At 41.9% G+C, this 25,648-nt stretch overlaps 1 protein-coding gene across 2 annotated transcripts; it reads right to left on the minus strand.

Moving 5' to 3' along the window:
• On the minus strand, nt 1–25,065 carry LOC118587304 (gamma-secretase subunit APH-1B). Of its 2 annotated transcripts, XM_036193186.1 has the most exons (6): nt 24,791–25,064; nt 22,876–23,046; nt 16,580–16,650; nt 15,865–15,987; nt 5,252–5,379; nt 1–550 (listed from the first exon to the last, which is right to left on the minus strand). In XM_036193186.1, the coding sequence occupies exons 1-6, from the start codon at nt 24,901–24,903 to the stop codon at nt 383–385; spliced, it is 774 nt and encodes a 257-aa protein (XP_036049079.1). In that variant the 5' UTR covers nt 24,904–25,064; the 3' UTR covers nt 1–382. The 2 variants fall into 2 exon arrangements, with proteins under 2 accessions (XP_036049079.1, XP_036049080.1); XM_036193187.1 differs by lacking the exon at nt 15,865–15,987 and having other exon boundaries at nt 24,791–25,065.
• Between the last annotated feature and the right edge of the window lie 583 nt (nt 25,066–25,648).

Consider the following 25,648-nt stretch of genomic DNA (forward strand, 5'->3'; position numbering starts at 1 on the left):
TTACTACATCCAGAAATTTACTTGCTCAGCAGGAGTTGACTTCGAGACAGTTAAATACCACACCTCATTCTCCTTGGGTGTTCTGAGAACTTCCCAGTGGACCCCAGTGGTTCTCAGCTGCACTGCACACCCAGGATGATCAGATCTGGAGGGGAAATTCAGAAGCATCAGTCTTTGCTTCCCCAGATGCCTCAAAGGTGCAGCCAGGCTGCAGGCCACACTGCAGCTCTTCCAGAGGCTGCTGTGTGAAAGCTCAGGGACAGGTGCAGGCTAGATAGTCTGCTGCTTCTGTGTTCCAGGAGAAAGGGTTTTTAGAAAAGGGCACAGCTGTGCCTCCAAACATGCATCCAGGCTGCTGTCTGGAGGTGCTGACTGTCAGAGGTTATCTGGAGCGCTGGTTGTAAAGGAGGAAGTCCTTGTCTTGGCAGAGCAGGCAGAGTTTCAGGCTTCGGCAGCTACCTCCAGCAACAAAAAATGCCCAGATGCCCATGACCACCATGATTATATATGCTGACACCAGATTTACCCCATAATAAGGAGTTAGGAAGGTCTGCAAAGGAAAAAGAAAAGCACAAGCTTTTAAAACCTGTGGAATAAACAGAGACAGAGGAAAATACACAATGCTTTCCACAGCTGGACTGAGTCTCACAAACATGGATGACTGTCATGTGTGAGAGACTCAGGAAGGCCCAGCAGACACTGGTCTGTGAACTTGAACTGTGCTTGATCAAATGGCAACCCCAGAAGACAGCTTTAGCCAGGACCTAATGGGATACTTAACAGAAAGCAATGGAGCACCTGGGCCTTGTTTCTAGCCACTTCTGTATTAATTAAATTGGCACTAAGAATTTGCAGCAAAGTCAGGTACATCTAGATTACTTTAATATGAACCATTAGTATTCAAAAGAACATGAGGAAATAGAGTTAGCTTTTGGGCTGTACAATTGCTGTGGATTCCAAAAGTTTAATCATTATAAAACACTAACAGGAACACAGCTCAGTGGTAGAGTGCATGAAGGCCTGGGTTCAATCCTCAGCACCAAAGAATGACTGATGCATTGAGTGAAATTACTGAAGACAAGTCTCCACCAGAATGGAACTTATATACTACTAAATAACACAGATAATGAATAAGTAATTAACTAATTAATTGCAAATTATGATTGAAAGGGAGGATGAGGCAGGAACAGTCTTGTAATTATGGGCATGAGTAATCCAAAGATATCATGTTACTGTTACTAGAAACAGACCATGAGATTTCAAAAGGCCGAAGTCAAAGAGGCACTTGAATGTCTGAGCATAGTACTCAGAGGACGACAGGCCAAGGAAAGGAAAAGCACTAGCACAGCCTCCATATGGAACGTAATGCCATCCCATGAATGAGTTCCCAAGGAGCTACTACAAAGACAGCAAAAGACAGTGCACGATTAAGCCCTAAGATACCCCAACATTGCTCAATCTCTGGAAGATTAAGAGTCAGTAATGGCCAGGTGGTGGTAGCCCACGCCTTTAATCCCAGCAGCTCAGAAGGCAGAGGCAGGTAGAACTCTATGAGTTCGAGGCCAGCTTGGTCTACAGAGCAAGTTTTAGAAAAGCCAAGACTACACAAAGAAAACCTGTCTTGAAAAACAAAACAAACAAAAATGAGTCTGCAAAGGAGTCAAGAATGAGGTACAAGAAAGTCAGGACAGTGTCTGTAGCAGAATTCAAGGAGGAAATTGAAAGACCAGTCCCAGCAAAAGAAAATATTTGACTGGGTCAATTTGTTGCCACACACCTTTAAAACAAGTGCACACTGCTTATCTTCACCCAACCTGCATATCCCCCTGACTAAAGAACCAAAGTTGAAGTCTCCAGAAATGGGTTTATTTTTCAGGAGGCACCTCATGCAGAAAGAATGCATTCTTCAAGAGCCATACTTGGGGCAAGGTAGATATTAGGAATATTATGGAAACTTTTCCAAAATAATCCTACATTCAAGTCTTAAATTTTAGTTTATATTGCAGAATGATCAAGTCTTTTGCATTTTTTAGTTTATCTATTTTAGAGCTGTTTCCCCTTATAAGCAGTCACAAAAGCATTGTATCTTTGTTACTGAAAATGACACTACCCAGATGGGAAAAATAATTCTTAACACTTGAAGTTTAGCTAAGTTATTTATAAGAAGACAAAAGTAAAATAATAAAAACCAATAAATTAGACAACATTAAAATGAAAAAACTGGGACTGGGGATGTAACTCAGGGGAGGCTTGCCTGTGTCCATGCAGGACACCCTTTGCTAGTGCCCCAGAACCACACACACAAAACACATCTACAATACTAACTCCAGGGGGCTGAAGCAGAACAGCCACATTTGAGGCTAGCCAGAGCTACAGAGTGAATTCCAGACCAGGCTGGGCTATAAAGGGAGATTGTCTAAAAAAAGAATATAAAGACAGTGAACTAGAAACTGTTTACAGCACATACCTGACAAGAGATTCTCTTATAGAAAGTATAAAGAACTCCTAAAACATTAACAAAGCTAGCAGGAAGTAGACAAAATATTCGAAGGGATTTCAAAAAGAAATACTCCCAGTGCTTACTTTACTCTCAGGACATAAATGTGTAGTATGCTTTCACAATATTCCCAGTAAAATAGGACAGCAAGTCATACCAAGTATTGGCAGGGATGTAGAGCAACAGAGGCTCGTTGATAAATGGTTAGTGATTATGTCAACATAAACATGCTAAAATAACTGAGTGATATGACCAGTTGCTCTATGTACTCTTCTAGGTATGGACCACATGAAAATATGTGCCCATGTTTGCTGACATATCCTGGAATAAATTATAGTTGTAATTGTCACCATAGCCAGGAACTAGAGGGCTGAGCAGAGGCTTAGTGCTTCAAGGACTTGGTCAGTAACCTGCACTCAGACTCCTCTCTTCCGCCTCACCCACTCTGGGAAACACTACTGGCTCTCCTTCTGATACCTACTTCCTGAATCTGGCCATTTCTCATTTCTTCACTGCTCTTCATCCAAGCCCTCCTTGCCTTTCCCTCAACAAAATGACCTCTCCCAGCTAATCTACTCTTTCCAAAGCAGTCAAAGCAATCTTTCCCAAATGGTGTCAGGTTATCCCCCAACTCCCCCCCCCCTTTTTGTATTTTGAGACAGGATCTCCCTCTGTGGCCTAGGCTAACTTGTAAATCACTAGGTAAACAGATGAGCCTCAAAGTCACGGCTGGCATTCCTTTGTCCAATATTCTTATAACAACCCTTCAGTTCACTGAGAGGGAAAGACGAAGTCCTACATTATGGCTCTCACTTCCAACCTCCTGCTTCCCTCCCTCCGTCAGTTCTCAGCAGCATCTCCCACTAATCTCACGTGGTTCATCTGCTCTGACCACCCTGGTCCCTAAACATGCTAAGTATGCTCTCTAACCAGAAGACCTTGGCTACTCAGTCCAGTATGATCTCTCTTAAGATAACCATATGATCAATTCCTTTACCGAGACCTCACTCCCCGCCCCCTCAAATGAAGTAAAGGCAGGTAGACCATAAGTTCAAAGTCAGCCTGACTATATCACTAGTTTGCAAATTAAAGTTGAAAAAACTTGTCCAGACTCATTTTTAAAGTACCATGTAATGATTTGTATCTGACTGGTAATTTGTTATTTAAGTACATGATAATTATCAAACTGCCCCTTTGTCTTAAATATAGAAAAAAATAAAAGAAATATATAGTTTCTACATCCACAGACAAATGGTATTAAATTCTTTAATATGTTCACTTTTCTGTCTTTCATGCTCACAGTATTTGTTTGGGTTTGCATAGATGCCATCATGTAAGAGGTAACCTTAGTAATAAAAAGCACTGCAAGACTTTAGGCATGTATGGGGAAACAGACTGCATTTTAGCTGGACTAGACTGCAAGAGGCCTAGTGGAAGAAAATAGGATACACTCGACTCAGGAGGCAGGTTGAGAAGAAACCTTTCTTTAAAATAAACCATCCTATTATTGTTGTTTGTGTTTGTGTACTGTGTATGAGTGCAAACATGCACGTACAAGGCATACTTGTAGAGATCAGAGGACCACTTTGGGAAGGCAGAAGTGGCAAGCACTTTACCTGCTGATGAGGACTGGCACTAATTAGCATGTTTGTGGAAACCACGTGACATTAGTGGGAGATGCTGCTGAGAACTGATGGAGGGAGGGAAGTAGGAGGTTGGAAGTGAGAGCCACATACAGATAATGCAGGACTTCGTCTTTCCCCCTCAGTGGACTGAAGGGTTGTTATAAGAATGTTGAACAAAGGAATGTGGGCTTTGAGGAGGCGGAGGCAGGAGGACCACCATGACTTGAGGTTTAGTTTATCTACTTGGTGATTTCCAGGATAACCTAGGCTACAGAGTGAGATCTTGCCTCAAAATAAAATTTTATTTTACCATCTCCCTGGCCCAGGAGAAACCTTTCCTATATAGTATATAAAATGTGCAAAGGGTCTAGACAGGGCCACGGCAGGGTCATTTTGATAACTGTCATGTATGTAAATGACCAATTAGCACTCAGATCCAAGCAAGTCCTTACACACTGCTGTAAAAACAAATCTGACAACTGTTTTAAACTTGACTTTGCAGACTGGTTCTGTTATAATGTCACTAAGGGAGGGAAACCAGCATATCTGCTACTGGTCAGAACGTGTAAAGTGTCACACCTTACCCAGTCTGTTTTAGCAACTTGTATCAAGAACTCAAAATATTCACACCAACTGACTTCATAGTGCCCTGCCTCAAAGCCTAAACATATGGGGAAAGTTCCATGCACATAAAGCATCACAAAAGCTTCACAATAGCCAAAACAACAACAAAAACAAAAAAGGGAGGTGATTAACAAAATTAATGAAGTTAAAAATAATTTTCACCTAAAGATTTAAACTTAAATAAAATCTGTGTCTTAAGGAATTTGTAATGGAGGAAAATTGCTTCAGATATGCTTCATAACATAAGCGTGATGCAAACTATTTTAGGCTTGACCATACATCACTAAAGGACAGACATAAGGAAAATCTCGAATGGGACAGACCCCCCACCCCAAAATTCACTAGACTGCCACTCTGCTGAAACCCACATGACTCACTGTCCACTTCCAGGGCTTTTCTGACTTGCCCCATTTTCCCGACAGTGTCCTTCATTTGGGTGGAATCCTCCACGCAGACCTCTGCACTTGAGCTCTGCAAGCACTGGGAACACAGGGACAACACTCACCTGGGTGGACACCAGCAGGTGAGTCAGGAGAACTGTAAGGAGGGTGTGCCACTTTTTCTTCTCACAGCCATCAAAAAACACAATGCCCCAGAACACATGCAGCATTATGATCACCAGCGTCATGAAAGCTGAAAAGACAAGTCAGCAATTAGTGGCCAGTCCTGCAGACAACAGACACCAAACCCAGCTGAACCCCATCACTGTGCACTGGCCCTGAGGGTCCCCTGGCTGCAGAGATAGAATCTGACCACCAGTGCACAGAACTGCCTTGTTAAGAACTCCATGTCAACTTCCAAAGAAGTTAGGAGGGGCCAGTCTTTGTAGGAGCTGTTCCTCTAGGATACAAACCTGTTAAACAAAAGCCAATTTGGATTTGGCTTTCAAGGAGTTTCGCTGAGGTATGCAATGAGATTAGTTAGTATGAAATCTACACAGCTTATTTTCAACTATCCTTCAGCCCTATCTGTAGAGAATTTTCTCAGTTGAACAAACACCCTCTGTCTAAACAAGTCTCCACACTGAAGGGAAATTTCTCTTCAGAAACTTTTTAGAGAATGTAATAAAAAATTAAAAATCATTGTAATTATCTTAAGATACTTTTTAAGTAGTTGGCAGTGAAACTGACATGTCTCTGGAATATTGCCTGTGTAGGTGTCCTGTGTCCTGGATAATATTTCTTCTTTAAAGGAGGCAAGTCCCATATATTCACACTTTAACATGAAAAAAGGCATACAGATTTCCCTTTGCTGCCACACAATAAACAGGCCATGAGCTTTAACCCACCAGACAGAAAAACCCCAGGGTAGAGTTCTATACCACTTGAAGGAAAAATAACCTGGAAAAGGAGAATAGTTGCATCTATTTCAGTCCAGCAAGGCATTTGAGCTACACTATAGACTATATATACACTATGGACTATATACACTATAGACTATACATACTATGGTCTATATACTATATATACATTATATACTATGGGCTATATACTTTATCTGCACTCCAAACCAGTGAGTTCTCAAATCAACAGATCACTAGCCAAAGGACTTGTTATCAGTGCAACTTACTGGTACCCATCCCACCCATGAATCAGAAGCAAAGGGGCAGGAGCCCAGAAAAGCCAGTTTAAACAGCCTTCCTAGAGAGTCAATGCATAGTCAAGTTTCAGAATCCTGCCAAGGAGGCATTCTTATAAATGTTATGAGGAGATACAAGAATATTTACACCAGGACTGCTGTAATAACAAGGAATGGCCATGGTTACCCACTTCTGCCTCCACCTCCCAAGTGCTACACCACCATGCCTGCTTGAGTGTTATGTTTCTGATTCAGGGAGGCATTTGGAGAGTCATAGATGATCTGCTGTTAAAGTCATTTGAGTCTAGAGGAGTGCAGAGGAACTTGGATGTTAGTCTGAGATGTGTGACTTGACTTTGGAGGCAAAATTATTCCATGTATAAGTAAATTACATTGTACCGACCCAGTGGACTACTATAAATGACACACAACATGTATGATCTCAGGAACACAATGCTTAAACCAGGCAGTGGTGGTGTACGCCTTTAATCCCAACAGTCGGGAGGCAGAGGCAGGCTGATCTCTGAGTTCGAGTCCAGCCTGGGCTACAGAGTGAGTTCCAGGAAAGGCACAAAGCTACACAGAGAAACCCTGTCTCAAAAAACAAAAACAAAAACAAAAACAAAACAAAACAAAACAAAAAGAACACAATGCTTAGTGAGAACAAACACAAATGTATATAAGTAAGAGATCCACAAAATAATATTAAAAGGACATAACTGTTGTGGCTAGAGGAAAGTAAGCTATCACATCTCTGTGACAGTGTCTTCATGTCAGGCTCTGGAAGACCACACTAAAAGGATTCAATCCAGGTCCAGTCATCATTCTGAAGAGGACAGTTCCTAAGGACAGATGCCTATCAATGGTCTGACACTGAGACCACTTAAGAGGCCCAGGGGCTAAGCAAAGACTTTTAAATTTTCTGAGTTAAAAAAGACCAAGACAAAAACTGACACAATGGGAACCTTTTTTAAATCATAAAGTACTCATATTCTAAGGAAGGGTTTTCTAAGACCTAGATGTCAATCAAATGTCAAGAGGAATCACTACCACAGGCATTTGCCATCTGCCCTGGCAGCCTCTGCTTGCCCTTCTCTCTAGGCTTTGCCATGGATGCTGAGATCAGCTAAGTGTGCTCCCAAGGTTAGCTCCTAAAGTCCAGCTAATTGGGAAATGCTCTTACTGGTGACATTTTCCAGCCTGTTCTTACCCAAAATAGTGTTATTCTACAAGCTTCAGGCAAGCATTCTCTGGATCTCTGTCAGGGACCAGCTCTAACCTGTCCAAGGGTTCTTGAGGGGAGGAGTGAGGAATGAGGAAGTATTATCTTGAAATATAGACAGACTATGAGAAAGACAGAGACACAGGATAGCTTTGGGAGGGCCCTGGGTCAATACACAGCCACCTTGACTTTATACATCAGCAAAGGGAGGGGCAAAAGACCCCCCCCCTTTCAAGGTCGAGGTATAAAGTACAAACAAGTGTAGACCCTTTAAAAAAAACCTGGTAACCATGCCCTTGGCCAAATCATCCCATTATGCAGCCCTGCTGGGCAAAGCAAGCCCAGACTTTCTGACCTTGAGTAAGGCCTTACTAGGGAGCCTCTGTGGGCTACCACAGACCTCATTGGTCCTGGTCGTGCTTCCAAATTCCAGACCTGAATGTCTTGATCCTTCCAGCTAAGAGGTCTGATGGACAGACTTTGTCTCCAAAGTCAAGTCAGACATCTCATGCTGTGGGATGGTCTGTATGTCAAATGTGTTGCTCTGATTGGTTAAAATAAATAAAATGCTGATTGGCCAGTAGCCAGGCAGGAAGCATAGGGTAGGAGGGACAAGGAAGAGGAGAAGGCTGGGAAGTGAAGGCTGAGGGGAGAGACATGGCCAGCCATCGCCATGACAGAAAAGACATAAGGTACTGGTAAGCCACGAGCCACGTGGCAAAATATAGATTAATAGAAATGGGTTAATTTAAGATAGAAGAAGTAGAAAACAAGAAGCCTGCCACGGCCATACAGTTTGTAAGCAATATAAATCTCTGTGTGCTTACTTGGTTGGGTCTGAGTGACTGTGGGACTGGCAGATGAGAGAGATTTGTCTTGACTGTGAGCCAGGCAGGAAAACTCTAACTACAAATGGTGCCCAACGTGGGGCCCGAGTTTCCACCTAAAACCTAAAAAAAAAAAAAAAAAAAAAGATTCTAAAACAGAGCTAAAAACAGCTTCCTAGTTGTCTCTCTCAAGTTAGTGGCAGCCTGCCAGTTTAGGCTACTATGGCGGGTTCCTGGCATGTGCATCTGACCTACAATATGTCAAAAATGAGGTGTCCACAAGCAGCATTTTACTCTGCTGTGTGGTAGATTTAGCCTTTGCTAGTTTAAAAAAAAAAGGGGGGGGGGGGGTTGGGCTATGCACTGCTTTGGTAGAACTGCTTCTGATAGTTGATGGTACACATTGCTCCAGACCCAGAGCTGGCAGTAAGCTGTACCACTGCCACTTTGGGAAGCTGAGGTGGGTGGAGCCAGCAGCCACAGCAACATTTCAATCTTACAAAGATGGATATTACACAGAGAATCTGGTTTGTGTTGTCTTTGGGATTTTTAACTACAGAAAAGATTTGATCGTAAAAGCTGTTGAGATAAACAAATATGTAAATTTTAAAGGTAACTTGACTTCAAAATTTGGATATAAGGATATGTTGCTTTGGAAAAGAGTCTCTGCTTTTGTTTCCATAGAAAGCCAGAGGCTGTGGATTTGTTCCAGATTAAGATACATCAGGTTTGATCAGCCAAGACCACCTGAAAGGTCTCCGATGACACAATGGCCCAGATGATCCAACATCCAGAATGGTTTCAAGGCAACTGGCTCAGAGGTTTACCCTCACGGACTACTCCATAATCCTAAAATTTTCTTCATGTCCACATAAGATACAGTGCCCCCCTCCAGCAGGAAACAGTAAGAAAAACTACGCCCAATTTCCCAAAATTATCAAGCTGGCTTTGGAGATGGAATTGGCTCATTCCTTCTCTAAACCAAGACATATTGCTAAAAGAAAGGTTAAGAGATTTTTATGTCCCAAATCAGAAGAGCCCTCTGATGTGGGACAGAAAAAAAAAAAAAAAACCAATATTTTTATTTAAATCGGGTTGATTATAAATGCAATCTCTTTCTAAAGAAGAAAAGGGGATATGATATAGATATAATGGGATGAAAGGGTAGATTAATGAACTTACTTCTAAAGAGCAACAACTCATTTAAAATGTTTTACTTTGGTATAGATTTTAGTCTATTGATACAAACTTAAAGTTAATTTTGTTATAATGTGTGTATATTTCTACTCTTGTTTAAGGTATTATGTTTGTATAGCTCATTTAAAATTGTAATGGATAATTAAAAATAGATTAATAATTAATCATCTATGATAATTATACTCATAGCCATGTTAGTTAAGTCTTCTAGGTATACATAGAGATATTTCAGATAGATAGGTAATCTTCAAATACTTCAAAGACCTTCAGAATATGGCATTTAAAATATTTTTAAAATTTAGAATTTCTGGACAGTGAGACATGTCTGCTCCTGGCAACACCTATTTACTTCAGAGAGGAGGATGGGGTATTGAAGACACTTCATATCTTATCTTCACCTTGGCAAAAATAGCCATTTGGACAAAAAACTGTTCTTGCCTGGACTGCTTGATCGACTAGACATGCAGGACCCATAGAAAGGTGACCACTAAACTTTGCTTGACAAAATGGTCCTTCAGGTTCCTGCTTCGCAGAGAAAACTGCCAGACATTCTACAGGACACTGAGAGTAGTGACTGAGAGACTAGCCCTGTGGGCTGAAGACAAATGCCCCAACTTTACAAAGGAACATTAGGTGACTGTCCAGGCTGCCAGCTGTCTCTGTCTACTCTTGCAAGACTCCCGAAAAATGCTTGCATCCTTCTCCTGGTTCTCAGGTAATATTATCTCCTTCTGAGGTCTTTGATGTGGTTGAAGTCTAGATAGTTATAATTTCCTCAGTTATAATAAAAGATAAATTAGATATAAAACATTAGACTCACAAATATAAGATAGATAGGATATCTTCTTTAATATTGTAACTGTAATTCTTGCTTGATAATTGTTTTATTATATGTAATTGTACTATATAAAAGTTAAAAACCTTGCTTTTTAAAAAAAAAAGAAAATGGGAAGTGCTGTGGGATGTTCTATATGTCAGATGTGTTTCTCTGATTGGTTAAAATAAATAAAGTGCTGATTGGCCAGTAGCCATGCAGGAAGCATAGGGTAGGCAGGACAAGGACGAGGAGAAGGCTGGGAAGTGAAGGCTGAGGGGAGAGCTGTGGCCAGCCATCGCCATGACAGAAAAGACATAAGGTACTGGTAAGCCACAAGCCACATGGCAAAGTATAGATTAATAGAAATGGGTTCATTTAAGATAGAAGAAGTAGAAAACAAGAAGCCTGCCATGGCCATACAGTTTGTAAGTAATATAAGTCTCTGTGTGCTTACTTGGTTGGGTTTGAGCGACTGTGGGACTGGCAGATGAGAGAGATTTGTCCTGACTATGGGCCAGGCAGGAAAACTCTAACTACAATCTCAGACCAGCATTCAAGTTCCTCCTCAATCTAGACCCAAATGACTTTAACAACAGATCCTTGTGACTCTGCAACTGCATCCTTGTGTCAGAAACACAGCCCTCAAGCCAGAAATGGTGGTGCAGAACTTGGGAGGTAGAGACAGAGGCAGGAGGCTCAAAAAATTCAAAAGGTCATCCTTGATTTGACTAGGAGACATTAAGTCATACAAAGTAGAACTTAACTAAGGGAGCACTGCCTCCAAAATACTCCAAAGGTAAGTAGTTTGCTAACTAGCTTTGTTAGGGATAAACTAAATTTAGGATGCTAGGATATAAGTGTTTGCTCATCAGGATTGACCATCTTAGGCTCCATTTCCATAACAACAGAAACAACCATGACTTAAAGCCAACCATTATATCTATCCCGTTATCAAAGAACATGCCTTTAACAGACAGATCAAGAGGGCAGCACAGGGTCATAACCACTGTCAAGTCCTGGTGTGCCAAAGAGCCCACAGTTCCCTTCTTAAGATAGCATAATTCTGCTGGATGGGCAAAATCACCCCTGGTCACAACTATTTGAAACAAACAAACAAACAAACCACGCTGGCATACTTAAAGTAATTCTGGCAATATCTTTCTGTGTAAATCCCTCATATACTAAGTTTCCAGATTTGCATTCTTCTACCTCTGTTTACTTTGTGTAGCCTGGATATGGGTGGGAAGTGAGGAGATGTAAGAATGACAGCATATATAAAAATGCATAAGCCTAAGATGTATATATGTTATCAAAACCTACTATTAGAGGCTTGCTCTTTGGGCATTAGCTATAGCTGGTTGTACACTATTATTAAAGAGCATTTGTTTATTAATCTCTAAGTGTACAGAGTGATTTATCACTGGGAATACATAATATTTCTTTAATAGTGGTAGAAGAAGAAGAAATTGACTCCCACAAATTGTCTTCTGACCTCCACACATATGCCATGACACTCAAATTAAACTGTCAAATGAATACATCCTCTGTGCAACCAGCAAGGTAGTCTTTCCTTTTTGAAAAGTTCTGAGGACTATAGCATACAGTTCAGATGCTTTAACTCTGGCTATGAGTTAAGTGAAGATGTCTTAGTGGGTCATGCTTATTAATGTTGCCTCCAACATAGCGGGTTGCCCTGGTAAATATTGACCACCAATTAGGCTTCATTACTATACAAAATAAGATGACCCTGACTTACAGCTGGCCACTAGATCCATCCCCATATCAAAGAACATACCTCTAACAGGCAGCTCAAGGTAGCTGGTATATCATTAAGTCCCCTGTGCTTTTATCAGGAAAAGCCTCAATCTGCCAGGTGGGCAAGATGACCCTCGGAAACTATTCAAAAAGAACAACACTGGTGTACTTAAAAGAAGAAATTGTGGCAATGTTTTTACCATATAAATCTCCCAACTGCCCAAGTGGACAGACTTGCTGTTTCCTGACTCTGTTTAAGTTGTTCTAAGTGTAACCTGACGCTCGAATCCGAAAGAGATTTAAGGTTAACAGTGTGTGGGGAATATACATGAATAAGGTCTATATAAGCTGGTAGAATTTTCTGTTTGAGGCTGGTTCTCTTTACTAGTCAAAACAAGTCACACTATTGCTAAGGAGCTTTTTCCTTTATTAATCTTTAAGTGTTAGGAGTAATTTCTCACTGCTCATGCATGTCAATTCTATGCCACAACAATAAAGTTTACAATGTGAATGCTTCCTCTAGAAATCAGGCCATGAGCATCCAGATGTGAACACTCTGACTCTCATTATCATAGATGTGGGGAGTGAAAGGGGAGCTGTAAGAGTGAACTGGCACAGTAGAGCCAGGACTAACCAGGAGAAATGGCTGTGGAACAATCAGCAAACGCCAGGATACCTAGTACATGTGTCCCAGACAGCTACAGAGCCACATGGGTTCTAGCCGAGGTAGTTGACAAAGGATAGACTAATAATACTAAAAACGGTGAAATTTTTCTCTTTCAAATTTTTATAGTACTAGATTTAGTTTCATTTAATGCTTAGTGACTCTGAGCTGGGTATTCTTTCTTCATTTTTTATTTTCTTTAGACAGTGTCTTACAATGTAGCCCTGGCTGGCCTCTCACACATGGGGATCCACATGCCTCTGCATCCTGACTACAGGGATGTACAAGCACACACCACCATGCCCAGCTTTTGGTCACTACTTCTGTCCTTTCTGAGAGAGTTAGAAATTGAGGCCTGCAGGAGAGAGGGCTCTTCCTTCTACTTGGAACATCTTCCTCTGTTGGCCTAAGTATTATTCATATCTAAGTAAATGTCTATTCAAATGGCCCTTCCTCCATAAGCTGTGACTAGCTTTTATTTTTCAGTAGCCATTTTTAAGCAGCATCTAGAAACAAAGGACTCCAAGAGGCTCTAGGGACACAAAAGAATGAGACAGTCATAGCGCTTGCTTATATAGTTTAGCACACAACTGGAGAGCAAGAGGCAGTAAACAACAGTCACATCAATCATTTGCAGCTAGGATGTATATGACAGTGGCAAAGCACTTTACTATCTCCATATGAGTCCACACCTCTCTCCTTCTCTGTAACATTTATATTATGTTTTGTTTTTATTCCTACCATGGGCAGAAGGCATGGAGAAATCTTTAATACTTATTTATAGACTGCATACTTAAATAATCAAAAAGACTTGTCCCAAACATTAAATTAATGAGCTAGGATATGGCTTGAACCTCAGTCCCATACTTTCTTCTCTACCAAGCACTTCCAAGAAACAGCAATGAGTCTAACTTACTGCTTGCTTGCTCCACAAACACGGATAAAAAAGAACTTACACTTATACTTCATAAACTATGCTCTCCTGTAACACAAAAATTCATGTATATACAGATACCATACAATATGTGTATTATTAACATAACGGGCATAGATAGAGATGCTCATAAGGACCTCATATTCTTTACTTATTTTAATTACCATTTTTTTATATTCTTTGACTTAACTTTTTTTATTCTTTGAGAATTTCATATGTGTATACAATGCATTTTGTTCATATGAACCCTTATAAACAACCTCCCAGTGATACTCTGGTTTCTCTTCAAATCATATAAATCTTTCGCCTTTAATTACCATTTTAGGAACAAATCTACTCTTCTAAGAGACCCCTTTTAAACTGGACTTGAAAACAGCCTGGTTCACTGAAGGGAGTTAGCACCATCTAGAGGACAAAAGTGGGCAACACATGAGGATGGCAAGAAAACAGTTCCTGTAACAATGTAAAGTAAGAAAATTCACAATACAGAAGGTATCTTCTTAATTTCTACTGGACTCTGACAGACATTAGCCACTAGAACTACATTTTCTTTTTACAAACCAAGCATTATTTGGTTTAAATTATTCCAGGTGGCTGGAAAGATGGCTCAATGATTAAGAGCACTGGCTGCTCTTCCAGAGGACCTGGGTTCAATTCTCAGCAACCACATTGACAGCTCATAACTCTCTGTAACTTAACTGCAGTACCAGGGGATCTGACACCCTCACAGACATATATGCAGGCAAAGAACAAATACTCATAAAATACAAATAAGTAAATCATAAAAATTGCCAGGAATTTTTGGAATATTTACAAAGGCAATCTGCTACGTTGGAGGCGACATTAACAAGCATGATCCATTAACACACGTTCCCTTAACTCGCAGCCAGAGTTAAAGGGTCTGAGCTGTATGCTCTCAGCCTCACAAAGTCAGAGACTTTTCAAACAGGGAAGACTAGCTGGCTGGCTGCACAGGGACGGGGTCATTTAATGTCCACAGAGAGGCTCAGATTGGAACTAACAAGGAAACTGAGAATGGTGGGAGACTGTCTCTGGGGTCAGGGAGTACCAGGATGTCCCTAAACTACTGCAGCTTTTAAAAATTGGCCATTTCTCTTTATAATCTTTTTATTCTAGTAAAAGCTACTGAAACACTATTTAGTTATTGGTCATATTCCCCTACAAGATGGTAAGCTCCCTAATGAGCTTTGGCCTGGATGCAAACATGGATTTAATCGAAAAATGGGTTTGTGAGTTCACTTATTCCAATTAATAACTGCTATTGGTCTAGGCAACTACAAACACAACTATTTTTCCTCTAGTTTTAAACAAAGTGGAATTTAATGAAATAATACTTTAATTATAAAGCAAACTTGTGGTCATTGTGTCATAACTTGCAGCTGGTGAATGAAAAGCAATGTGAAAAGAGTTGGTCCTTCTTTACTGCATCTTTGCAAAAAAAGATTAATTCATCTACTTTTCCCTCTGCATTTAAAGATCAAGTCATGCTGCCTATCTATAAAAGGCACTGAGTTACAGATTAATTAGAGATTAGAATTTAGACTACGGGTCTTTACTAGCACTGGGCAAGGAAAAAAAAAGCAGGTGCTTTACAGGTTTATATGGAAGATAAATCTAAAATGACAAAACAGAGAGGATATATCTCATAAAAATTAGCTGCTAATGTTTCAACTATACCATAACATTTTAGCATAGCCAAATAAATATATATAAATCTTTTTGTTCGTTTGTTTGTTTGGTTGGTTGGTTGATTTTTTGAGACAGGGTTTCCTCTGTGTAACTTTGGAACATATTATGGATCTCACACTGTAGCCCAGGCTGGCCTCGAACTCACAGAGATCCTTCTGCCTCTGCCTCCCAAGTGCTGGGATTAAAGGTGTAGGCCGCCACTGCTCAGCAAATATATAAATCTTATGCAAGATCAATTCCTGTAATATTCTAAAGCACTCCAATCAAATCCCTGCCCCCACTCCCAGGTCCTTCACTTGTAGTCCCTAAGAATATCTTCCCTCTGAAAGTCTTAACATAAATCACCTCCGCTTGTTTCAGAAGCCAGTGAATTGCAGTAAGGACAATGCTTTAGAGCACAGCTAGGACACACACCTGAATTAAGGAAGAACTGAGGAGAATCACCATGAATGCCCACTGTGCCTGGTCCCAACGAGTTAGACAGGGTGTTCACAAAGGAAAACACTCCACTCATGATTCCAAAGCCCAAGCCAGAAACTAGAGAGGAAGAAAACACCGTTAAGCCCTTTTCCTGTTATGAGTTCAGTTCAAATCTAATTTGCAAGGACTGGGGAATACTACTTCACTGCAGGGAAAAGGGTACACCTGCTGCTGCTGAAGCACCAGCCAGCCAGCTCTGGAAGGCTAAGTGAGAAAGGAGAGGAGAAAAGGAAGGAGAGGATGTAGTAGATCAATGAACAAGGCAGAGGCACAGAAGAAACTAGAGAGGAAGAAGAGGGTAATGTGATGAAGGCCCTGGCTTTGGTTTATTGTAGCCAGACTATGAGGGAGTAACTGTGATTGCAAGATGGGTCTGGGCCAGACTGAGCTACATGGAGACCAAGATCTTTGTGTGTGTGTGTGTGTGTGTGTGTGTGTGTGTGTGTGTGTGTGTGTGTGTGTAAGCTATGTGCAGGCTGTGCAGGTGTTGGGGCCCCTAGAACTAGAGTTCCGGGTGGTTGTGAGCCATCATCTGGGTGCTGGGAACTGAACTCAGTCCTCTGTGAGAGCAATAGGTGCTTTTAACTGCTGAGCCTCCTCTTCAGGACTTCTGTTATTTTTCTTCATGACAACACAGGGTCTAACTTACCATAGGCCAACAGTCGCATTGAGGGTGCTGTCTCCTCAGGGTTTATGCTTTTCAAACCCTCATTGGCTGTTCTAAAAGAAAAACACATTTATTTGTTTGTTTGTTTATTTATTTATTTTTGGCTTTTTGAGTCAGTATTTCTCTGTGTAGCTTTGGAGCCTGTCCTGGATCTCGCTCTGTAGACCAAGCTGGCCTCGAACTCACAGAGATCTGCCTGCCTCTGCTTCCCAATGCTGGGAATAAAGATGTGTGCCACCACTGCCTGTCACATTTTTTTTTTTTTTTTTAAAGAAATAGCCGCCTATCAGGCAGGTCACAGAACCCTTCAAACTTAGATTCTTAGTGAGGCTTCTGATCAGGTTACACTCCAGGTTGCAGTCAGAATCCATTTAAATGAAACCCAGAACATTTTTGATAACTGAAGTCAAAGTAAATATCTACCAGCCTCATCTAGCTGATGTCTCCATAAAAGGAAAAATAAAAAATATTAGTAATAAACCAATAGGGATTAAATTCATTGGGAATAATAACAATGTTTTAATTTCTGATCAACAAATATTTATCTCAGTCTGAGGAATCTATCACTCTGAATTTTCTTCTTCCCAAAGTCTTATGTCTTTATCTCCAACATAGTGGCATTCTGTTGTATATTTCACTATGGCTACATTCTCTTATCCTCCGTTCTACTTCCTACTCCAAAGAACCAAAATCATTCTCACCCTTCTAAGAGCAATTTTTTTTTAGTGTAGTAACTAAGATCATGCCTCACACATGCTAAGAACATGTCACATGATCACTCAGTGACACCTGTAGCCTGCCTGGGTGCCTTTTTCCCATTCCTCCCCATTGTAATTTATTAAAATAGCTGATATACTGAGGAGCTAAATTCTCATGTTGGTATTTAATCATGAGGTCTTTTGATTCTAAAATAGTTTACTATTTGATTCACATTTTCAATTCAGGAGCACATGAAGTCTGATATTTTTATAATATCCTGTATGAAATGCTGCCTTTAGAATAGGCTATAAATACTTAAGTGAAAAAACAAATACTTCTCAGTAATAAATGAATCCAGAGTGATCAGATCCATACTTCTGTTATAGCCAGTTCACAAATGTACACACAAGAATCTGCCTCTGTACAACCTGCACACAGCTTATACACACACACACACACACACACACACACACACACACACCACACACACACCACACACACACCACACACACACACATACACACGTGCACACACGCACACACACACATACACACGCGCACACACACACACCACACACACACACACCACACACACACCACACACACACAACACACACACACACACCACACACACACACATACACACGCACACACACGAACACACACACACCACACACACACCACACACACACACACACACACACACACACACTGTCTCTTTTACTAATCCCTGTTGGCCAGAAAGTCTGCAACCATTTACAAGCCAACTGAAAGGATATTTCAGTTATACATACTGTAAAGTATATCTACAATAGAACCAAAATACTTTGGAATGACTTGCTGGCCAGTGCTGAAACAAAAGTAGGTAAGATGAACTGTAAAAACAGACAAGTTAACCAGAATACACTTATTTCTCAGACACTTCATTAATGTAAACTTCAGGGAAGCCAGGTGGGGTGGCTCATGTCTGCAATCTTAGCACTTGGGAGACTAAGGTAGGAGGACTTCTGAATGTTCCAGCTACACAGTGAGACTCTACTTAAGAGAGCAATGTAGAATGAAATTTAAAATCTCAAGGAGCACATAGTTATTACTGTTGGTCTATTCATTACATAAGTACAGAATCACTGCACAAATATAAATGTCACTGATTATATTTGGTAATGTAGAATTCAATCAAAATAGCCATGTGAATAGTGAAAAGGGTCCTCTGCTGTTCTAGAATCAAAAGGAACAATTTGCAATTTCAGTGTTGTCCATTTGGAAGCACTGTTTGGCAGGAAGGATGTGATTCAGATATTTATGTGACTGTCTTCTTATTTCTCCAGAGCAGCAACCAACTAAATTGTACAATTTTCCTTAATAAAACAAACCTACCTGTCAGAGGAATTCTGTTAAAGGTTAGTTCAACTTTATGAGTTATATAATAGTAAAATCTACAGCAACAAATGTACATATGTAGTTTAGTTGATAAATTTGGGAGGATTTCTGTTTTGTGTGAGTTGTTTTCTCAGTTGGACACACTGTGGTATTGCAATCAGTAATGTCTTAAGTTTCTAGGCATGGTGGCCCATGTCAGAAATACCAGCAAGGTCAGAAGTTCAAGGTCATTCTCAACTCTATACTGAGTTAGAAGCCATGTGGGGATACATGAGACCTCTACTTCTAAAATAACCTTTAAACTTTTAAAATAAAGCAAAACAAAAACAAAACCACAGAAAAACTCAAATGGTGTATTTCTATTCAGATCCCTTGGTAATCTCACTCTTATCTGTACACTCAAAAAAGAATAAATGAGCCAGAGGTGGAGGTGCATCTCTTTAATCCCAGCACTTAGGAGACAGAGGCAGTTGGATCTCTGGGAGTTCAAGGCTGGCCTGGCTTATATAGCAAGTTCCAGACCAGTCAGGGTTACATGAGATGCTGGGTCATAAAAATAAATAACTAAATAAGTAAGTAACTAAGTAAGTAAGTAAATAAGAAAATAACTTATCAATAGTTTCAAAAAATTATATTGTAAAAATTGGAACTTTTAATTGTGGGAATCTGGTAACAAATGTAACAGAATTTATACTTCAGTGATCAGAAGAGCGTCCTGCCTAGCACAGTGTTCCTCAAGAACCTGGAAACTCATCACAGTTTGCACTTTCTCACTTCCTCATGTTAACACTGAACTGTCAGTACTGTAACATTTCCTCTCACAAACTCTGACATAGAATGAGGAAGTTTATTCAACATTTCCTCTCACAAACTCTGTAACAGAATGAGGAAGTTTATTCAACTTTTGACTTCATGTATTGAAAACATTTGGAATTTTTCCTTTTGTTTACTTGTTGGTTTGGATTTTGAGATGGTCTCATGTAACTGGCTGGCTTCAGTATCATTATGGAGCTAAGATTACAGGTGTGAACCACCATGCCCATTTTTTTAGGTCCTGGGATGGAGCCCAGGGCTTCCTGTTTGATAGGCAACTACTCTACAACTGAGTTACATCTGTAGCCCCTAATACACCACTTTAAAAAAATTAAAAAACAGAGTGACAATTCTTTAAAAAAAAAAAATTTAAAAAAAAAAAGCAAAAACCACCAACAACCAAAAACTATAGCTGGTCTGGGCTGGAGAGATGGCTCAGTGGTTAAGTGCATTGACTGCTCTTCCAGAGGACCCGGGTTCAATTCCCAGCCCTACATGGCAGTTCACAACTGTCTGTAAATCCAGTTTCAGAAGACCTAATATCTTCCCACCAATGCAGATTTTTAAAAAAAGGAATCTGTAGCAGGGGAAGGGGAGGTATAGGTCAGTGGAGGAGGGGCAAACAAAACCCATAACTGGTTATCTTAGCTTTTTTCTTTTCTGTAAACATAAGATTTTTCTAAACTCACCAAATATGTATTTGTATTATAACGAAACTGAATTATGTTTCAAAACTTTCAATCCAAGCAAAATTAATTCTTTATAGGCATTGCACAGCAGTTTTAGGCAACAGTTACCAAAGCCATCTGTTTTAGGTAATGAATAGTTATATTTTAGGCTACATAACTTAGAATGTTTTAATATTTATCTGTTATATGGAAGGAGCCACCACTTGTGGCCACATGCCAGTTTCTTACTCTGCAAGGCCTTGTCATGCTGACAGTTACAATTCACTCACCAAACAAACATAAACAAAACATTCATGTATCGTGAATATATTAATTTAGAAGTTGGTAAACTTCCACATTCTGTGCTACAGAGTTCATGAGAGGAAATATTGTAGCACCAGTAGTTCTCACTATTACTATTCATTCATTAATCCATTCACAGTGAAGTAACTATTCCTGACTCATGAAAAAAGTTATTTGACTGCAATGGTTTAGAAAATGGGTGCAAATGCTAAACATTTTAATCTTGGAAGCAAATTCAGACAGCAAAACTCTGACTAAGGCAGTTTCTTAAACTAAAAAGCTCAATTTTTGACAAAAACCTATTTTTGGCAGTGGGATATTTAAGCAAAACTTGATTAAAGCCAAATCTTTGTTTTAATACAGTGTAGCATAAGATATTAATTTAAATGTATCCACTTACATGTTAGTCATTAACAAAGTGCTATAAAAACTGTCAGAATTCTCAAGCTTGCTTTAACACAGCTATATAATATTCAACAGTGGTAAATTCTCTGGGAATTTGAAAAGTTTGGATTTGTTTTTGCATTTAACATAGGATCTCATGTTAATCAAGTAAGCTTTAACTTGGAAGTAAGTAAAGGTACCTTTGAACTCCTGATCCTCTCAGCCCCATCTCCCAAGTACTAGAATTACAGACGAGGCATGACAGGAAATTTTTGTGGAATATAGCAAAAGCTTATTAAATATGAATTCTGCAATGCAAACAAAGACACCTGTTAATGCATGTTTCTGATTGACTGTTTGCAGTAACAACAACAATAAATCAAATCTTAGGATAGTAGTAACTAACTTCTGCATATCAGAAACATTCAACATAATTAGATGTTCCTCCCTGTAAAAATTTAAACGTTACTTTTTGCTTCTTTGAAAGTTCTGGGCTCAAGGTCTTTTCTTCTGAGGAGCAGGGACTACTGGCTGGTGGCCACCATGACCAGCTTTAAATGTTACTTTTCCCCCTCTCTTTGCTTTTTTTCTTTCTTTTATTTTTTCTTAAACAATACTGGGGAATCAAAACCACCAGGGCTCTGAGCATGCTGGCATGGGCTCTACCAGCTAAGCTGCATTTCCAGTGCTTAACATTCCTTTCAATATTTACTTAATGCTCTTTAAGTTTTCCCCAGAGACTAGCAATTGCAATTTTAAACCTTTTAAAAAATGTATCTTTTAAAAGTTAAATTTATTTTTTATTTTCTCTGTGTGTATGCAGGTGAGCACATTAATGCTAGGGTATACATGTAAAGGTCAGAAGACAACTTGAGGGTGTTCTTTCTCTTCTCCTATGTTTATATGGATCCAAGAATTGAACTCAGCTCATCAGGCTTGGTGGCAAGCATCTTTACCCACAGAACTATCATCTGCCAGGCACCCAAAAGCTATGGTTTTTGCTTCTAAGCAATGGCTTTCTGGTTTTCAATTTGTAACTTAAATTGCTTCATTATAAAAAGGGAATCTAATATCTATTAGTAAAAGCAAAATGTTTTTTAAATCCAGAATAATAACATATTAGGAAATTAAATTACCAGAAGCCTATTCAAGGTGTTGTTGCTGAGGTTCACTTTTATCTGTGAAATCCATGGAGAGTCTCATTGGCAGAAATGAAAACAATACAGCACATTTATCACTCCACTGAGCTTTACTACACAAGCAAAGCTAATCTCATGACTTACAGAAACAACATAGAGTTCCAAGTACAAGCAGTGTCTCAAATTAGTGGTTTCATGTGAGATCCTCATGGGTCTGACCAATGACCACATCCTATCCCCAAAAGAGAGCTCATGCCTTGGACTTTTAAAAAAAATGTACTTTTCAGACTTGAAACTATAGAAAATATTTTTAAAAAATCTTTTTTCTCACTAAGTCAAAACAGTGCAAGCATAATCTCCATAAGAATAATTTATTTCAGGTGGTAAGAGGGAAACATGAAGTCCCAATGGGAAGGCTCTTTGTTGTTTTAATAATTATTTCTCTGGGTTATTTTTCTTCAAGGTACTTCTCATCTTCTATTTGTTCATTCATTTCTGGCTAGTTTCCTCCCATCAAAAGCTCCAGGAGGTCTGACCTCCCTCCTTTCTCTCTGTTTTTTTGAGACAGGTTTCACTATACTCTGTAGCCCAGGCTGACCTCCAACTCACAGAGATCCACCTGCCTCTGCCTCCTGAGTGCTGGGATTAAAGGTGTGCGCCGCCAGAGCTTCTGTATCTTCAGTTTCTACAAAGTGCCTCACATTGGGCAAATTCTTAAGAAACATTTTTGAGAGGAAGGAGATGAAAGAGGAAAAGAAAAAGGAAGAGTATGAGGGCAGGCAGGCAAGCCAGGTCAGAAGTTTAAATACTCCATATTTTCAGGCTAGAAGTGGACCAATCACCAAATCACAACTCAAGTCTAACTGGGAAAATAAAGCAAACGTTTAACTTACTTTAACAGCCTGTAATACGCAAACCTAAACAGTTCTTGGAAACAGACAGAGAGCAACACTCCGAAGATGAGCAGGTACTTCTGTATCGGTCCATCTCTGTGGTCAGTAATGACTCTCACTAGGTACCAGAAAACAGAGGAAAGCAGAAGAGACACCAACCAGAAGAAAGCTCTGGAATGTAGAAGAAAAAAGCCACAAGTTAACAGAAGCACAAGATTAATAAGGACTTTAAATCTGCTGGAGAAGAAACAAAGATCTTGGTTTTTTTAATTGGGAAAAAGTCCTTGAGTGGCGTTCTGGATCATCAGTTGATGATCAGTGGTCCATTTCTCTCCTAGTGAGAAAAATAGTCCAAGAGGAATGTCAGATGTGCTCAACAAGAATGTGCTCAGTGACCCTGTCAGGTGCACGCACACTAAGACACTGTCTGCCAAGGACTGGCTAAAAGCAACTTGGTTGCTGACTATTTTTCCTAAGTGATGTTTTGCCTAAGCAATGGTGTGCCATAGAAACATATAACCAGTGACCATTGCAATTTTCATATCCTCAAAATTCGCCAGAAACTATGGATTTAATGGCTGACTGTAGTGGTATTGTGTTCCCCAAAATATTGTGCACCCTAATAAACTTATCTGGGGTCAGAGACAGAACAGCCACAATATTAAACATAGAGGATAGGCAGTGGTAGCACAGGCCTTTAATCCTAGCATTCCAGAGGCAAAAATCCATCTGTTCAAGGATACAGCCAAGCATGGTGACTCATGCCTTTAATCCCAGGGAGTGATGGTAGAAAACAGAAAGGTATATAAGGCATGAGGACCAGAAACTAGAAGCATTTGGCTGGTTAAGCTTTCAGGCTTTGGGGCAGCACAGTTCAGCTGAGATTCATTCTGGATGAGGACTCAGAAGCTTCCAGTCAGAGGAAACATAATCAGCTGAGCAACTGGCGAGGTGAGGTAGCTGTGGCTTGTTCTGCTTCTCTGATCTTCCAGCATTCACCCCCAATAACTGGCCTCAGGTTTGATTTTATTAATAAGAACTTTTAAGATTCCTGCTACAGCTGACTATCTGTAAAGATAAGTTGTCTTTTTCTGACAGAAAACAAATACCTAAACCTGCATTCCTAGTGTGCACCGTGTAAATTTCAGAAGTTGCAAACCCGTGTTCTGGTTTAGTTGTTTTCCAGGCCCGCTTCTTACAACCCTCTTGTGGATTTTAATGACGACAGCAAGTTTATAAGCCATCGGATCAACAGACTATTGTTTTTAAATTACAATAGCGGAGGAGCACTGTTCAGTACAGTAAAAAAGCAGCTCAGAAAGGCGGGGGTCCCTGGCCTAGCTGGCCTGATGTCAAGTCCCAGAAACTGTCTCAGCAGGTGCAAAGAGACCAAGACCACGTTCACCAGCAGAGTTCTGTATTTACCAAGCTCTCAGGACAACATGCCTGGTCAGGTGTTGCTGCGTTTTCTAGCGCTCCCACCCTCCGCTGCACCCCAGTCATTACCCAGGGGTCTACAAGAAAAAAACCTGAGCCCAAACCCCTGCCAGGCATTCTGAGTCCGAGGATGGGGCAGGGGAGGGGTGGGCCGCTGATCCCCAGGTGACGTTGATGACAGACGGCGGGGACGACCCACTGAGCGCTGGGTGAAATGAGACTCCTGTGGGAAGGCGAGGGCTCCATACGCGAATGGAGCCAAGTGTCCCCACACTTAGCCCACAGAAGCCTAGATGCGCAGGGCGCGCCTGCTCAGCCTGCCCTTCTCCTCAGACCCTGGCAGCGGGGAGGAGCCTCCCGTCCTTCCAGCCCTGGCAGTCCCACAGGCTGGAGAGAGTGGGGGGTGGTGATCCCCGAGGCCCTGGGAACCCCGGCGCGGGAGGGGACCCGCTGCGTCTTGGACTTGGGGCAGTCTCACCCGGCGATGAGGAAGATGACGCGCAAAGGGTCGGTGGCGATGGTGAAGACGTAGAGAGCGAGCGCGGGCCCGAAGGCGATGAAGGCGCAACCGAAGAACACGGCCGCCGTCATGGCGACCGCGGAAGCCAGTCCAGGGAGCCTGAGGACCCGAGGTGCGTAGGGCGCAGACTTAGCGGGTGGCCGGGTACTCTGTGCTCAGAGCAGGAGGCGGGGTCTCCTCGAGATGCTCCGCTGCAAAGCAGAGCGGTGGGCGGGGCGGAGCTCGGAGGGCGGGGACTGGAGATGACCCAAGTTTGTCTGCGCGGAGGGCGGGGCCGAGCCCGGGAGGCGGGGCCGAGCCCGGGAGGCGGGGCCGAGCCCGGGAGGCGGGGCCGAGCCCGGGAGGCGGGGCCGAGCCCGGGAGGCGGGGCCGAGCCCGGGAGGCGGGGCCGAGCCCGGGAGGCGGGGCCGAGCCCGGGAGGCGGGGCCGAGCCCGGGAGGCGGGGCCGAGCCCGGGAGGCGGGGCCGAGCCCGGGAGGCGGGGCCGAGCCCGGGAGGCGGGGCCGAGCCCGGGAGGCGGGGCCGAGCCCGGGAGGCGGGGCCGAGCCCGGGAGGCGGGGCCGAGCCCGGGAGGCGGGGCCGAGCCCGGGAGGCGGGGCCGAGCCCGGGAGGCGGGGCCGAGCCCGGGAGGCGGGGCCGAGCCCGGGAGGCGGGGCCGAGCCCGGGAGGCGGGGCCGAGCCCGGGAGGCGGGGCCGAGCCCGGGAGGCGGGGCCGAGCCCGGGAGGCGGGGCCGAGCCCGGGAGGCGGGGCCGAGCCCGGGAGGCGGGGCCGAGCCCGGGAGGCGGGGCCGAGCCCGGGAGGCGGGGCCGAGCCCGG

Source organism: Onychomys torridus, chromosome 7 (genome assembly GCF_903995425.1).
Source record: "Onychomys torridus chromosome 7, mOncTor1.1, whole genome shotgun sequence".
NCBI lineage: Eukaryota > Metazoa > Chordata > Mammalia > Rodentia > Cricetidae > Onychomys > Onychomys torridus.